General features: G+C 44.9%; 1 protein-coding gene across 4 annotated transcripts in view; it reads left to right on the top strand.

Annotated features, from left to right (window-relative positions):
* The window catches only part of LOC139565651 (scm-like with four MBT domains protein 2), a 65,693-nt gene that overhangs the window by 42,511 nt on the left and 6,868 nt on the right, over window positions 1–16,314 (top strand). For all 4 annotated transcript variants that reach the window (XM_071386129.1, XM_071386127.1, XM_071386128.1 and 1 more), the window contains 8 exons: window positions 7,351–7,439; window positions 11,398–11,641; window positions 13,715–13,812; window positions 14,819–14,920; window positions 15,065–15,295; window positions 15,754–15,880; window positions 15,964–16,077; window positions 16,212–16,254. In XM_071386129.1, the coding sequence (XP_071242230.1) occupies window positions 7,351–7,439; window positions 11,398–11,641; window positions 13,715–13,812; window positions 14,819–14,920; window positions 15,065–15,295; window positions 15,754–15,880; window positions 15,964–16,077; window positions 16,212–16,254 (1,048 nt within the window). The remainder of the gene's footprint in view (window positions 1–7,350; window positions 7,440–11,397; window positions 11,642–13,714; window positions 13,813–14,818; window positions 14,921–15,064; window positions 15,296–15,753; window positions 15,881–15,963; window positions 16,078–16,211; window positions 16,255–16,314) is intronic.

Below are 16,314 nucleotides of genomic sequence, written 5' to 3'. Positions count from 1 at the left end.
GTCTTTCTGCATGCCCCTCTGTATTTCCCCATTTCTGCACCTCTGCCCCACCTATTATTTTGGAGGGATAGATGATAGAAGTGAGGCCAGCACACTTCTATCTGCATTAGGGGGGTTCTTGAATTACAGTGGCATTTGGGCATGGCATTTTGGTAACATCAAATATACCTTTTAGGTAAATTAGGAAATGGAGTCCACAAATTCTCAAATCTAAGGTCGCCAATACTTAAAAAATACTTTACCGTGATATGATTAATCATTTTACTCAGGTTATTTCCTTTCATATCAATTGACTAACACCAAGTGACACTGTATTTAGACACACCAAATTATTAATGGAATCCTCAAATGTATGACATTCTAACAGGGTGTGATATGCTAATACTTTAAAAAATATATATAGACCCGTCCCCCGATAACAGTTTGCCACTGGTGAGAATGCTCAAGGTCCTTGTAATCAATGATTTTCAAGGTGGTAACACCAATGACATAAAACTGATGGACACACATTATAATAGTTTTTTTTTAATAATGTATTTTAATGGCCTTCCTTGTTTTCGTTGATCTATGCAATATATTTAATACTTTTGTTCATTGTTCAAAATAATAGGCATATCTATCTATCTCTAAATCTCCAAACCATGTCACTACACCTCTACACATCACCAGTGGGACAAGCCAATTTGCTAGCCCCCAGTAGTATCTACAATGCATACAAAAAGATGGGTTGCAGTATAAAGGACCTATGTACACACATTCTGTGGTAGTCAGTCTCGCTGTTGTTTATAGGCTCTGTTTTAACTGGGGAGGGGGGCAGAGTTCAGAATATAACTTTGGAACGTGTGTATGTGTGTCAGTGGTGTAAAGTACTTAAGTAAAAATACTTTAAAGTACTACTTACTACTTTTTTATTATCTGTACTTTACTTTATTTATATTTTTACTATTACATCACTACATTTCTAAAGAAAAGGATGTACATTTTACTCAATACATTTTCCCTAACACCCAAAAGTACTTTTGACTGCTTAGCAGGACAGGAAAAATGGTCTAATTCAAGAGCACATCCTTGGTCATCCCTACTGCCTCTTATCTGGTGGACTCACTAAACATGCTTCGTTTGTAAATGATGTCTGAGTGTTAGCTGTAAAAAATAAAAATAAAAATAAAAAAATAAAAAAAGGTTTCAAAAAAGAAAATGGTGCTGTCTGGTTTGCTTAATACAAGGAATTTGAAATAATGTATACTTTTACTTAGTATATATTTTGCAATTACATTTACTTTTGATACATAAGTATAATTAAAACCAAATACTTAGACTTTTACTCAAGTAGGATTTTACTGGGTGACTTTCACTTTTACTTGAGTCATTTTCTATGAAGGTATCTTTACTTTTCCTCATGCTGCTTACGCCAAATCCTGACTGCCATCAGCATGACACAACAGGGACCGGGATTCCATGCCCACTGGAGCTGCTTCTTCTTGTTTTTAGCTGATAGGAGTGGAACCTAGTGTGGTTTGCTGCTATAGCCCATCCGTGACAAGGATCGACGAGTTGTGCATTCCATTCTGCACACCACTGTTGTACTACGCCGTTATTTGCCTGTTTGTGGCCCACCTGTTAGCTTGCACCATTCTTGCCGTTCTCCATCGACATCTCTCATCAGCTAGCTGATGCCCACAGGACTGCCCCTGACTGGATGTTTTTGGTTTGTCGCACCATTCTCCTTAGACAAAGTCGTGCGTGAAAAGCCCAGGAGGCCGGCTGTTTCTGAGAACCTAGAACCGGTGCTCCTGGCACAGATGATCATACCACGCTCAGTCGCTTAGGTCACTAGTTATTCCCGTTCTAACGTTCAATCGAACAGTAAATGGATGCCTGTCTGCCTGCTTTATATAGCAAGCCACATCCACGTGACTCACTGTCTGTAGGAACGAACCATTTTTGTGAATGAGGTGGCCACTGAGTGTGTTTTCTTAATAAATAACAGTTAAATAAAACATGTATTTGTCATGTTAAATCAATTTTAAATGGTGCCAAAGTCAAGCAACCGCATTTACCACCACAATTCAAGAATGACCCATTCTTTTTTTTATCCTAGCACCGGTATTCTCAAGTTCAGAATGTGCATATCCCCTTCCAGTTCCACAAGTGTGTATTACCAGAAGGAAACTCTCTGACAGTCTTCCACTAGACAGCAGGTGTCTCAGCCTAGGATCTTAGCTTGTCTAGACACGGCTGACTGCCTGCTCGGCACATTCTATAACACATTCTCAGAATTCACCAGGATTCCTACTCCAGAATTACCAGTGTGTGTGTGTGCGGGGCTCTACATTTATATATTTAATTGGTAGCACTGGTGCGCCTAACTTAAAGTTAGAAGCACCACTCTTAAATGTGCACACAACACAATGCCAAAGATGTCTCAAGTTGAGGGAGTGTGCAATTGGCATGGTGATTGAAAGAATTTCCACCAGAGCTGTTGCCAGAGAATCTAATGTTCATTTCTCTACTATAAGCTGACTCCAACGTTGTTTTCCAGAAATTGGCAGCGCGTCCAACCGGTCTCACAACCGCAGACCACGTGTAACCATGCCAGCCCAGGACCTCCCCATCCGGCTTCTTCACCTGTCGGATTGTCTGAGACCAGCCACCCAGACAGCTGATGAAACTGTGGGTTTGCACAACCAAAGAATTTCTGCACAAACTGTCAGAAACTGTCTTGGGAAGCTAATCTGAATGCTCGTCGTCCTCACCAGGGTCTTGACCTGACTGCAGTATGGTGTCGTAACCTACTTCAGTCGGCAAATGCTCAGCTTCGATGGCCACTAGTTTCAACTGGGCGAGCGGTTTGCTGACAACGTTGTGAACACAGTCCACCATGGTGGCGGTAGGGTTATGGTATATAGTATTATGGTATATAGTATTATGGTATAGGAAGGCATAAGCTGCGGACATTTTATCGATGGCATTATGGCAATTTGAATGCACAGAGATACCGTGACGAGATCCTGAGTCTTGTTGTCGTGCCATTCATCCTCCTCCTTCACCTCATGTTTCAGCATGTGTTTGCTTTGCCCTAGCTAGTGCATTTCAAGTAAAGGTAGCATTAGTGATGAGTTTCCTTCAGACTAACTGGCGTTTTGCAAAGAGCAAGATTCACAAACTATTACGATATAGAGAAAATAGAGAAAACGACATGGGGATTCATATTTAGAAGCAATATGGAAAGCGGCATTGTTGTTGTTTTGGAACAATCTGTTGAGTGACATGCTGAGGGAAACAGTCACAGCGTGGAGAAACTGTCCGTGTGCTGCCTCCCTGTTGAGTGACGGGGTGGGGCTTCAGCCTGTCTTGTTTCAAATCAAATCAAATTTGATTTGTCACATGCGCCGAATACAACAGGTGTAGACCTTACAGTGAAATACTTACTTACAAGCCCTTAACCAACAATGCAGTTTTAAGAAAAATAAGTGTTAAGTAAAACATAGATAAGTAAAAAATAAAAGTAACAAATAGTTAAAGAGCAGCAGTAAAATAACAATAGTGAGGCTATATACAGGGGGTACTGGTACAGAGTCAATGTGCGGGGGCACTGGTTAGTCGAGCTAATTGAAGTAATATGTACATGTAGGTAGAGTTAAAGTAACTATGCATAGATTATAAACAGAGAGTAGTGGTTCCAGCAAAAATATTATTACACTTTAAATTTTTTCAGATTTCGCACAGCAGTGTGTGTGTGTGTGTGTGTGTGTGTGTGTGTGTGTGTGTGTGTGTGTGTGTGTGTGTGTGTGTGTGTGTGTGTGTGTGTGTGTGTGTGTGTGTGTGTGTGTGTGTGTGTGTGTGTGTGAAGAGCTTTGAAGGTATCACAAGTTTAGTCATGTGATAACAGCGCTGCTCTCAGAACCCCATAGAGGTCATTTGCATAATGCATTCACCACACTCACTCCTTCCTGCCAGGACCTGCTAGAGAGGAAGCGCTGAGATGGGGCTCAGGCCTACTTCACAGCTCTGTGTGTGTGTGTGTGTTTGTGTGTGTGAACACTCTCTTGACCTGCCTCTGTCCTTAATAGTGCAGGAATGAATCCTTAGTTGGCAGGAAGGACTACACACACATCAACCTGGTCAAAGACAAGCCAACTAACTAACACAAGGCAGTCAGAAAAAGCAGGCCAGGACTGATTTGATACCCAAATGACCCATCCTCCCCATCTCCACCACCTGATTTGCAACAGCTTTGTATTTACTTGCTGTGTAGTGTAGTATAGTGTGGACGGGTGTAGTCCCATCTCCAATCTCATTTGCTTGTGTCCATTTTCATAATGATTATGTAACTAGTGCTGGATGTATTTAGTGTGGGGCAGTCTTGTTCTCTACCTAGCCCAGGTGATATTAGGTTTAGCCATGCATGTCATTATAGCAGCCATTTACAAACGCCCCACCCCACCTACACACACTTCTCACACACACTCTTAACCCCTTACGTCCCGGGGAAGTAAATTCACCGCACTTACTGTAAACACACCTGAGTTAATTCATATTTCATGGCTGTCTCTTATTCACTCCTGACTTCTCATCAACATGGCTTTACGTTAACTAGCTAGGGCGCCTGCCTTGTCGTAAAACGCCTACACGTGATTTAGCCTATCACAACAGAGAGGTGTCTGTCTATCCTGTTGGCTGTCATTCAGTGACTATTGAGCTAAATTTCTGACTATAAATTACATTCGCCTGTATCTCTGCTGTTGATTTTGTCTTCCTACTTTGTGTATTTTGGCATTTTTCTTAAAGGTCGTTTTTTGATGCCAACCCACCTGGTTAAACAATGGGGTATTTACTTGCAGTAGATTACTAGATTGTTACTGGTAGATATTAAGCCCTGATATAGGGTCTGTGGTTCTACCATTAATTCAGTCTTACAAGACCCCCAGAAGACTTGGTAGATAGGTATTGTATCTGTGTGGTTTACTATGCCACTGTAATAATAATGACTAGATAAGCACTGTGTGAGACTGAGAATAAATCGTCTAATTTGGTCCCATTAGCCCTGATTAGAATCTGCTGTACTGCTGTGATCACAGATGAAAACATCCCTCCCTGCCATGATACAGGCCAGACTTGTTCTTTTAGTAATCGCTTTGATTATCTTAAATACGCTTTTGAATTAGCCTTCACTGTCTGTTTACACAATGGCTTGTTGTTGGATATGCAAATCAGATATTTTTTGGGGATGTTGGATATTTGTTTGGATGTCTCCCAGTGTAGCAAAAGGAGAGGAGAGGAGAGGAGAGGAGAGGAGAGGAGAGGAGAGGAGAGGAGAGGAGAGGAGAGGAGAGGAGAGGAAAGATTGAAGAGAACCCCCTCTCCCCTTTTCTAAGTAAATTATGCAGTTATTGTTATGTGGAAGTCAGGATTTGCCTCAGTGTCTATCGCCTGGAGGATGGGCAAGACAAAGGAAAAAATATATAATTTACATGCAAACTAGTACTGTAACTACATTCTGGACCGGAGGGAGCCGAGGAGGTAGAAAAGAGAGGGAGGGAGGGAGAGGGGGATGGGCAGAAGTTCAGATGCCGAAGCAGCAGCCTGCATTCTGCTCTGTGGCCTATTCTAAATGGCTTGATGACTAATCTAGGAGGATCTATAAAAATAGTTGATCTATTTCTGCACACCGGAGATCAACAGGAGCAGTGTGTGTGTGTGTGTGTGTGTGTGTGTGTGTGTGTGTGTGTGTGTGTGTGTGTGTGTGTGTGTGTGTGTGTGTGTGTGTGTGTGTGTGTGTGTGTGTGTGTGTGTGTGTGTGTGTGTGTGTGTGTGTGTGTGTGGAAAAACACTATTATTAACCAGGGGTGGTGTGGAGAGATGCACTGGGGCAGAGAGACATTATTTGCACCATGTATGGAAAAAAGGATCGGCTATGTCCCGAGACAGTGATTTGTTTGTAGGAAAATGAATTCACTGTTTCTCTAAATCTGGCTTCAGAAGAATATACTAATGAGAGAATATAAAATTAGGGGAAAATACCTCTGTTCTCTCCCATAGGAATGAATTATTCTATTTGTTTTCTAAGTGTGGCTTGCCTTAATAACAGGTAGCGGTGTAATCCTCCATGATCTAGGCTACTGGCCACTAGTCGTTCTACAGTGACTCATCTCATCTTGCCCCATTGAGTCAGATATTCTCAGAATCTTTGCGTCCAATTAGTTACTGTAAACCTAGAGCATTAGATGTCTTTGGAGAGGGGTGGATAACTCATCACTTAAAAATAGATTACTCTAGTTGTGTGTGTGTGTGTGTGTGTGTGTGTGTGTGTGTGTGTGTGTGTGTGTGTGTGTGTGTGTGTGTGTGTGTGTGTGTGTGTGTGTGTGTGTGTGACTTACTAGAACCACAGAGTTTCTAAACCACAGAGCTTCTGAACATCGCGAGACTTCCGGAAACAATTGCGAAACCGACCAAGCAGACCAGGCCGGTTTTGGGGGTTTGAGAAGTAAATGAGAGAAGTGAAAATGTTTGTGTCAAACACCTGCGTAATGACTTGGGTTGTCAATTCATTTTGGCCCACTTCCATACCGATTGTATACTTGCACTACAAGTCAAGCAGTTTTTTTCCAATATGGCCCTTTTGCCCTGTTTGAGTTTGACACCCCTGCCTTAGTTGTTCATTTTCTTGAAATCTAAAGGCACAACCTCGATTCGAGACAATTTCTTAAGTAGTTGAACATATTACTCCAACCGTGTGAAAGTGACAAACTGAAACATTTAACATTTTAGTCAAAAACAACTTTATATCAAAGGAGTGCCTTTTGATTTGACGGCCTGCACATGCTCAGTTTGGTGCGAGATGACCGTTAAACCTGATGAAGTGTTTCTACGCGTGAGCTTAGCTAGCCAGTGTCGCCATGACATCGCCTACAAGTGTGTTCAGGGATTTCTATTGGAGAAGCAGTTTCTTTGGGAAGTCACTAGTCAGCATGGAGTCAAAAGTAAAATCAAGACCCACAATGCACCATGAATTAAACATCACTACTGTTGCACTGTGGGAAACAGAAAGTGGAGTAAACAAACATGTCCTATGCAAATGAGCAGGAACCAACCATTTAAATGGCTCTGGAAAGGGTGATACGTGTGTGTGTGTTCATTCATGCCTGCTTTTTCTACCATGCTCCCATTGTATCTCGATAAACACCTGCGTTTGTGGACTGCTCTATACTGTAGTGCTCTGTATCTAACTGTTTTCCACTGTTGTTCACTGCTTAGCTTGGTGCAAATATATGTAAATGCATTGTCATGTATGGTTTCGCTTGCACAGTATATTTGACCGTCTATCTCTCCCTCTGTTCTGTCTTGTAGCCATCAAGGAGAAGTACAGTGACTGGACAGATTTTCTCATCCAGGACTTGACTGGCTCACGGACCGCACCAGCAAACCTACTGGAAGGGGTGAGTACTGTCTCGGTGGGAGTGTGACGGAGAACGAGATGGAGAGAAGGAGGAAGAGAGATAATGAGACTGTGTATGCGTAGGTGACACCCGTGTATTAACCATCAACACATTTAGAGCTTTAGCTAATCTGTTGAGCTCTGTATGTTAAGCAGAAGTTTCACCCCAGATAATACCAGTTCCCTCTCAAAGAGGAAATCACACATGCAGTGCCATCAAAGAGGTATCAAAATACCTCTTGACTTATTCCGTATTGTGTTGTCTTACAGCCTGAATTCAAAAATGGATTACATTTATATTTGTTCTCAACCATCTACACACAATACCCCCACAATGACTAAGGGAAAATAGGACTTCAGAAATGTTAGCAAATGTATTGAAAATGAAATACAGAAATATCTCTTTCACATAAGTATTCACACGAGTCAATACATGTTAGAATCACCTTTGGCAGCGATTACAGCTGTGAGTCTTTCTGGGTAAGTCTCTAAGAGCTTTGCACACCTGGATTTGACAAATTTTGCACATTATTCTTTTCAAATTTCTTCAAGCCCTGTCAAGTTGGTTGTTGATCGTTGCTAGACAGCCACTTTCAAGTCTTGCCATAGATTTTCAAGCAGATTTAAGACAAAACTGTAACTAGGCAACTCAGGAACATTCAATGACGCGTTGGTAAGAAACTCCAATGTATATTTGGCCTTGTGTTTTAGGTTATTGTCCTGTTGAAAGGTGAATTTGTCTCCCAGTGTCTGTGGGAAAGCAGACTGAACTAGGTTTTCCTCTAGGATTTGGCCTGTGCTTAGCTCTATTCCGTTTCTTTTTATCCTAAAAGGATGGGGATTTTTGAAATCAAATCAAACTTTATTTGCCACATGCGCCGAATACAACAAGTGTAGACTTTACCGTGAAGTGCTTACTTACAAGCCCTTAACCAACAGTGCAGTTCAAGAAGAGTTTAACTGAGTTTAACTGAGAAAATATTAACTGAGACTAAAGTAAAAAATAATCATAAAAAGTAACACAATAAGAATAACAATAACGAGGCTATATACAGGGAGCACCGGTACTGAGTCAGTGTGTGGGGGTACAGGTTAGTTGAGGTAATCTGTACATGTAAGTGGGTTGAAGTGACTATGTATAGGTAATAAACAGCGAGTAGCAGCAATGTACAAAAGGGAGGGGGGGGTCGTCAATGTAAATTGTCCGGTGGCGATTTTATGAATTGTTCAGCAGTCTTATGGCTTGGGGGTAGAAGCTGTTGAGAAACCTTTTGGTCCTAGACTTAGCGCTCCGGTACTGCTTGCCGTGCGGTAGCAGAAAAAACAGTCTATAACTTGGGTGACTAGAGTCTCTGACAACTTTATGGGCTTTCCTCTGACACCGCCTATTAAATAGGTCCTGGATAGCAGGAAGCTTGGCCCCGGTGATGTACTGGGACATTCGCACTACCCTCTGTAGCGCCTTACGGTCAGATGCCGAGCAGTTGCCATACCAGGCGGTGATGCAACCGGTCAGGATGCTCTCAATGGTGCAGCTGTAGAACCTTTTGAGGATCTGGGAACCATGCCAAATCTTTTCAGTCTCCTGAGGGGGAAAAGGTTTTGTCGTGCTCTCTTTACGACTGTCTTGGTATGTTTGGACCATGATAGTTCGTTGGTGATGTGGACACCAAGGAACTTGAAACTCTCGACCCGCTCCACTACAGCCTCGTCGATGTTAATGGCGGCCTGTTCGGCCCGCCTTTTCCTGTAGTCCACGATCAGCTCATTAGTCTTGCTCACATTGAGGGAGAGGTTGTTGTCCTGGCACCACCTTGCCAGCTCTCTGAGCTCCTTCCTATAGGCCGTCTCGTCGTTGTCGGTGATCAGGCCTACCATTGTTGTGTCATCAGCAAACTTAATGATGGTGTTGGAGTCGTGCCTGGCCGTGCAGTCATGAGTGAACAGGGAGTACAGGAGGGACTGAGCACGCACCCCTAAGAGGTCCCCGTGTTGAGGATCAGCATGGCGGATGTGTCGTTACCTACCCTTACCACCTGGGGGCGGCCCAACAGGAAATCCAGGATCCAGTTGCAGAGGGAGGTGTTTAGTCCCAGAGTCCTTAGCTTAGTGATGAGCTTCGTGGGCACTATGGTGTCGAACGCTGAGCTGGTGTCAATGAACAGCATTCTCACATTGGTGTTCCCTTTGTCCAGGTGAGATAGTGGAGTGCGATTGAGATTACGTCATCTGTGGATCTGCGAATTGGAGTGGGTCTAGGGTGTGCGGGAGGATGCTGTTGATGATTTCAAAGCACTTCATGGCTACCGATGTGAGTTCCACGGGGCGGTAGGTTAGGCAGGTTACCTTAGCTTCCTTGGGCACAGGGACTATGGTGTTCTGCTTGAATTACAGAATCGGTCAGGGAGAGGTTGAAAATGTCAGTGAAGACACTTGACAGTTGGTCTGCGGATGCTTTGAGTACACGTCCTGGTAATCCATCTGGCCCAGCGGCTTTGTGAATGTTGACCTATTTAAAGGTTTTGTTCACATCGGCTACTGAGAGCGTTATCAAACAGTCATCCAGAACAGCTGGTGCTCTCGTGCATGCTTCAGTGTTGCTTGCCTCGAAGTGAGCACAAAAGGCATTTTGCTCATCTGGCAGACTAGCGACACTGGGCAGCTCGCGTCTGGGTTTCCCTTTGTAGTCCGTAATAGTTTTCAAGCCCTTCCACATCCAACGAGCGTCAGAGCCAGTGTAGTAGGATTCAATCTTAATCCTGTATTGACTCTTTGCTTGTTTGATGGTTCATCTGAGGGCATAGCGGGATTTCTTGTAAGCGGATTAGTCTCCCGCTCCTTGAAAGCGGCAGCTCTAGCCTTTAGCTCGATGCGGATGTTGCCTGTAATCCATGGTTTCTGGTTGGGATATGTACATACAGTCACTGTGGGGACGACGTCGTCAATGCACTTATTGATGAAGCCGATTAACATGCTCTTTGAAGAGGTAGGCTTTCAGGTGCTTTTTGAGATGGGCAGGGACTCTGCTGTCCTAACTTTAGGGGGATGCTGGCTCTGGAAGAGCTTGGACTGGGCTGAGTGGGAGCTGCCCTCCTGTAGGGGTGGGACTGCCAAGAGACCAGAGGTGGCAGAACGGAGTGCTCGGGTTGGGGTGTAGGATTTGAGCATAGCCTGAAGGTAGGGATGGGTAGTTCCTCTTGCTGCTCCGTAGGTAACCACCATGGTCTTGTAGTCGACGCTAGCTTCGACCTGAAGCCTGTGGAGTGTGTGAAGGAACGGGATGACATGGGAGAGCTTGGGAAGTTGCAGATATCCAGACGGGAGATGACAAGTGCCTGGATTAGGACCTGCGCAGCTCCCTGCGTGTGGTAGGGTCATACTCTACGGATGTTGTAGAGCATGAACCTGCAGTAGAGGGTCATTGCTTTGATGTTTGCAGAGAATGACAGGGTTTTGTCCAGGGTCACGGCAAGGTTCTTTGCACTCTGGGAGGGCGACACTGGAGTTGTGAACCGTGATGGAGAGGTCTTTCAGCTGGCAGGCCTTCCCCGGTAGGAAGAGCAGCTCCGTCTTGTTGAGCTTGAGGTGGTGGGCCGACATCCAAGCTAAGATATCTGCCAGGCACGCAGAGATGCGTGTTGCCATCTGAGTGTCAGAAGAGGGGAAGGAGAAAAGTAGCTGAGTGTCATCCGCATAGCAGTGATAAGAGAGACCATGTGAGGATATTTCAGAACCCAGTGACTTGGTGTATAGAGAGAAGAGGGAGGGCCTAGAACTGAGCCCTGGGGGACACCAACCATTTTACATTCAGGCTACAACACAACAAAATGTAGAAGAAGTCAAGGGGTGTGAATACTTTCTGAAGGCACTGTACATACTTTCCATCAATTCCATTTTTCCCTCCCTCTCCATCTCTCTCCTCTCCTCTTCCTCTCCCTCTTTCCCATCCTTCTCTTCAGCCTCTGAGGGGGAAGAACACAGTGGATCTGATTGTGGAGGGTTCGGTGATGGAGGTACGGGACCTCACTGACCCCTACCTCTACTGGGCTGCCCGCGTCGCCCAGAACATTGGTGGGAGGCTCCGCCTGCGCCATGTGGGTCTCCAAGACGACGCCCACGACACCTGGCTGTTCTACCTCGACGTGAGGCTCCGCCCACTGGGCTGGGCTCAGGAGAACCGCCTGTCACTGGAGCCCCCAGCAGGTAAGGGGTCATAGCTGCATGGAGGGAGGGGCTCTGGGTCACATTCAGCTGTGGTAGTGGTAGTTTTAGTGGTGGGGTGAAACAAAAACCTGCAACTTTCCAGGACTCTCCAACTCTATTGGATTTACGGATTATTACGGGTTACTTATGAATCATATCACATGAGAGCCATAGATTAGGATCAAATGGTAACCTTGATGTCGTGAGGATCAATGTTACACCGACACATAATCATCTATTGTGTGTCAACGTTTTTATGACTGTTTTACACCATTCAGAGCAGCTGGGAGTTTCCCTTCTCTCTGTTCAATATCATAAACCACCTTATCAAGTCTCTGTCTGTCTCTCTGCCTCTCTGTCTGTCTCTGTCTATCTCTGTGTCTCTGTCTGTCTGTCTGTCTAGCTGTCTGTCCGTCTCTCTGTCTCTCTGTCTGTCTATCTTTCACTGTCTCTGTCTGTCTCTGTCTCTGTCTTTCACTGTCTCTGTCTCTGTCTCTCTCTGTCTGTCTTTCTCTGTCTCTCTCTCTCTCTCTGTCTCTGTCTCTGTCTGTCTCTCTGTCTCTCTGTCTCTCTGTCTGTCTGTCTGTCTGTCTGTCTGTCTGTCTGTCTGTCTGTCTGTCTGTCTGTCTGTCTGTGTCTGTGTTTCTCTCTGTGTCTCTGAGTTTCTCTCTGTCTCTGTGTCTCTCTCTGTGTCTGTCTCTGTGTCTCTGTCTCGCTGTCTCTCTCTGTGTCTCTGTCTCTTTCTCTCTTTATCTCTGTGTCTGTGTCTCTCTCTTTGTCTGTCTGTCTGTCTGTCTGTCTGTCTGTCTGTCTGTCTGTCTGTCTGTCTGTCTGTCTGTCTGTCTGTCTCTTTGTGTCTGTCTCTCTCTCTCTCTCTGTCTCTTTGTCTCTCTCTGTGTCTCTGTGTCTCTCTCTGTGTCTCTGTGTCTCTCTCTGTGTCTCTGTGTCTCTCTCTGTGTCTGTCTCTGTCTTTGTCTGTCTCTTTGACAGTCTGTCTCTCTGACTGTCTGTCTCTCCCTCTCTCCTCTCTCCTCTCTATCTGTCTGTCTGTCTGTCTGTCTGTCTGTCTGTCTGTCTGTCTGTCTGTCTGTCTGTCTGTCTGTCTGTCTCTGTCTGTCTGTCTCTCGCTCTGTTTCTGTCTCTCGCTCTGTTTCTGTCTCTCGCTCTGTTTCTGTCTCTCTGTTTCTGTCTCTCCCTCTGTTTCTGTCTCTCTGTTTCTGTCTCTCCCTCTGTTTCTGTCACTCCCTCTGTTTCTGTCTCTCTGTATGTCCCTGTCTGTCTGTCTGTCTCTCTCTGTCTGTGTTTGTCTCTGTCTCTCTCTCTGTGTCTCTCTCTGTCTGTGTTTCTCTCTGTCTCTCTCTCTGTGTCTCTCTCTGTCTGTGTTTCTCTCTGTGTCTCTCTTTCTGTGTCTCTCTGAATGACTCAGCACGCTGGCTTCAGTTCAATATTTAGATCTTTCAGTTTCAACTTCTACAGAACTGATGACTTTGTCAAAAACGCCTTTCCACAGAACATAACACACACAATGTCACAGTCATAGCAACACACTCACACTTGCCATGACACATAGAAACATGTTTCTTCTGACATACATACACTGGTTCACTGTTATAACATAACATGGAAAATGTACAACTCCACAAAAGTTTACAAATCTCCTCTCCAAATGATCGATAGAAGTCCATATGATTGTCTCCAGTCTCAGCTGTAGTTCCAGGTAAGCCAGTTTGTAGAGAGTGGGAAGGGGAGGGTCATGTGGTTGTAAGATGTATTCATTTAAATGACATCTGATATAAAAACTAAAAAACATTTGGGAAACACTGGGAGAGGTTTTCTTAAAGGGATAGTGTGAGATGTTGGGGATGAAGCCCTCTCTACTAACCCAGTCAGATGAACCCATGGACACCACTTTTATGTCTGCATGCAGTTTGAAGGAAGTTAAAGCTAGTTTTGTGAGACATTGCGGAATATTTCCCTTTAAATAAACAGTTGAGAGAGATTTGTAAGGTCTTTCATTTGATGCTGAGTTTCAGTCATATTCTGACTGTCGTCTTTCTCTCTCTCTCGTCTCAGAGTTGCGCGGCCTGAAGAGCGCCCTCGAGTGGCAGGAGGCCCTGGAGGCGGCGCGGAGCGAAGCCCAGCAGAACCCACTGCCCCTGGAGGTGTTTAAGGTGAGGGTCAGCCACACAGGAAGTAGCCCTGTGACACAGGAAGTGCTTCTACACGCAACCAACTTAATGTGTACTCTTGTGCAGGTTCGTCAGTTCCCGTGACCATTCTTGCTGCGTGTGCTATCAGGCCATGTGGGGCGGATGGTTTAACAGTTACACAAATCAAATACTCACTTAATCAATGTAGTCAAACCCCTGAGTTTCGATCAGTCATTTAACAGACGATATCATGTCAGTCAGATTCCACTCAACCCAGTTAAAACTCTTCTCTGTCCTGGCTCCCCAATGGTCGAACAAGCTTCCCACTAATGTCAAGACTTCGCCAATCTTCTCGAAAAAAATCAACAACAAAAAAATTGTATGATACTTTAAAGAGTATCATATATAGAATCCCACGGTAAACAAAAGCACTGACTTTGTGAATAACTACTTTGTCGAGGGGAAATGTACTTACTACGATTGCGATGGGGTTGTCTCACCTAGCTATCTGAAGATGGATGCACCAACTGTAAGTCACTCTGGATAAGAGTGTCTGCTAAATGACTCAAATGTCAAGGTAAAATGATTACGTTACACAGCTCCGACACCTCCGCTCCTGTCTGTGTGTGGGTGTGTTTATTGTGTGTGTGTGTGTGTGTAGTGATAAGCTGCTGTCTTTCCCACGCCCCTAAGTCTGGGTGTGTACCTGTCGTACAGGCGACAGTGATCTGACTGGACCCGTCTGATGGCCTCGGTGGCAGTGGGTTTCAAAGGGCCACACTAGCTAGCTCTATTTGTCTCTATAGGTCAAACACACCTGTCACAGACAATTAGTTAGACTCACATAGGCATTATTTGATCTAACTCAGAGCATATTTGGGCGGTTGAGCAAACTAGTCATAAATATCAAAGTAATAACATTTTAATTATATAGCCTAGCCCCACTGCTTAGTGTTTGTTAACAAAGCCTGTTTGCAGTGACCATTAAAAGACGTGTGTGTTTTCCACGGTGACCCGGTTGTTTCAGGACCATGCAGACCTGACCAAACACTCCTTCAGGACGGGGATGAAGCTGGAGATGGTTTCGCCGTCGGAACCGTTCCACATCTGCCCTGTATCTGTCACACAGGTGGGCCTACCTGGCCATTTCAAACGTTAGCCAACTCTATCAAACCCCACCAAACATTATCACACCTAGTCATACCCTTAAAAGTGTCTCTATGTGTTAATGCAGCCATGGTAATATCGCTCCCATCATTCTGTCTCTCTGTAGGTCTACAATGAGCACTACTTCCAGGTCACAGTGGATGACCTCACTCCAGAGGCCACACCCCTGTCTCTGGTGTGCCATTCTGAGTCGCCGGGCATCCTCCCCGTCCAGTGGTGTCTGAAGAACGGGATTGGTCTAGAGCGGCCCATGGGCTACCAGAGCCAGGACTTTGATTGGGCGGACTACCTGAAACAGAGTGGGACTGAGGCCGCCCACGACGCATGCTTCCCGGACGTAAGATACTTTCTCTTCCTAGTGGGTCTGTTCTATGTGCACTGGTGTACAAAATGTTTGTTTTTTTACACCAGCTTCAAACAGCTGAAAAGACAATATTTTTGGTGATGGAAAATATATTTCACAGCAGTTAACATGGTACAATGATTCTCTACACTATGACTGCTTATTTTGTCACAAAATGAAATTAGGTGAACTATTAGAATTTTAGCAACCAGGAAATGGTGGAGCGATTTCTGCATATTGCACCTTTAAATGAGCGATTATTCATTAACAACATACATTTCCTCTCAATCAAACAAGACCAAGGAGAATGTGTGTGGCTTAAGTCTTTTGTGCAGAATGATCCATTGTTATGTCTACTGTTTATCCCATTGTGTGTGTGTGTGTGTGTGTGTGTGTGTGTGTGTGTGTGTGTGTGTGTGTGTGTGTGTGTGTGTGTGTGTGTGTGTGTGTAGGCGTGGCAGAGCCGAGGCTTCGCTAAAGACATGTGGCTGGAGGCCGTTAACCCTGTCAGGCCCACCGAGGTGTGTGTGGCTCAGATCACACAGGTCAGGGGTCGCCTGCTGTGGCTCAGACTGGAAGGTGAGACCTGTGTGTGTGTGTGTGTGTGTGTGTGTGTGTGTGTGGACAGCTGTCTTAACCCATGCTCTTTTGTCCCTCTCCAGGCCTGCCTAAGTCCGTCCCTGAATGTATTGTGGATGTGGAGTCCATGGACATCTTTCCTGTAGGATGGTGTGAGACCAATGCTTACCTCTTGACTCCTCCACTGAAGCCTGTCTGTAAGTATCCCTGCATCTTTCTCTCTCTCTCTCTCACACACACACACACACACACACACACACACACACACACACACACACACACACACCTACACCTACACAGTGCAAACCCTATTATTTTGTGTTGATTGCAGGCCAGCAGCAGAAGAAGATAGCCGTCGTCCAGCCAGAGAAGCAGTAAGTTCGCTGATGCTCCAAAACTACAGAGAACCACCCTCACTGTTCCGTTCCCTTTTT

Source organism: Salvelinus alpinus, chromosome 37 (assembly GCF_045679555.1).
Source record: "Salvelinus alpinus chromosome 37, SLU_Salpinus.1, whole genome shotgun sequence".
Taxonomy (NCBI): domain Eukaryota; kingdom Metazoa; phylum Chordata; class Actinopteri; order Salmoniformes; family Salmonidae; genus Salvelinus; species Salvelinus alpinus.
The sequence above is the reverse complement of the archived record's forward strand: the minus strand, read 5'-3'. Positions and strand labels throughout refer to the sequence as shown.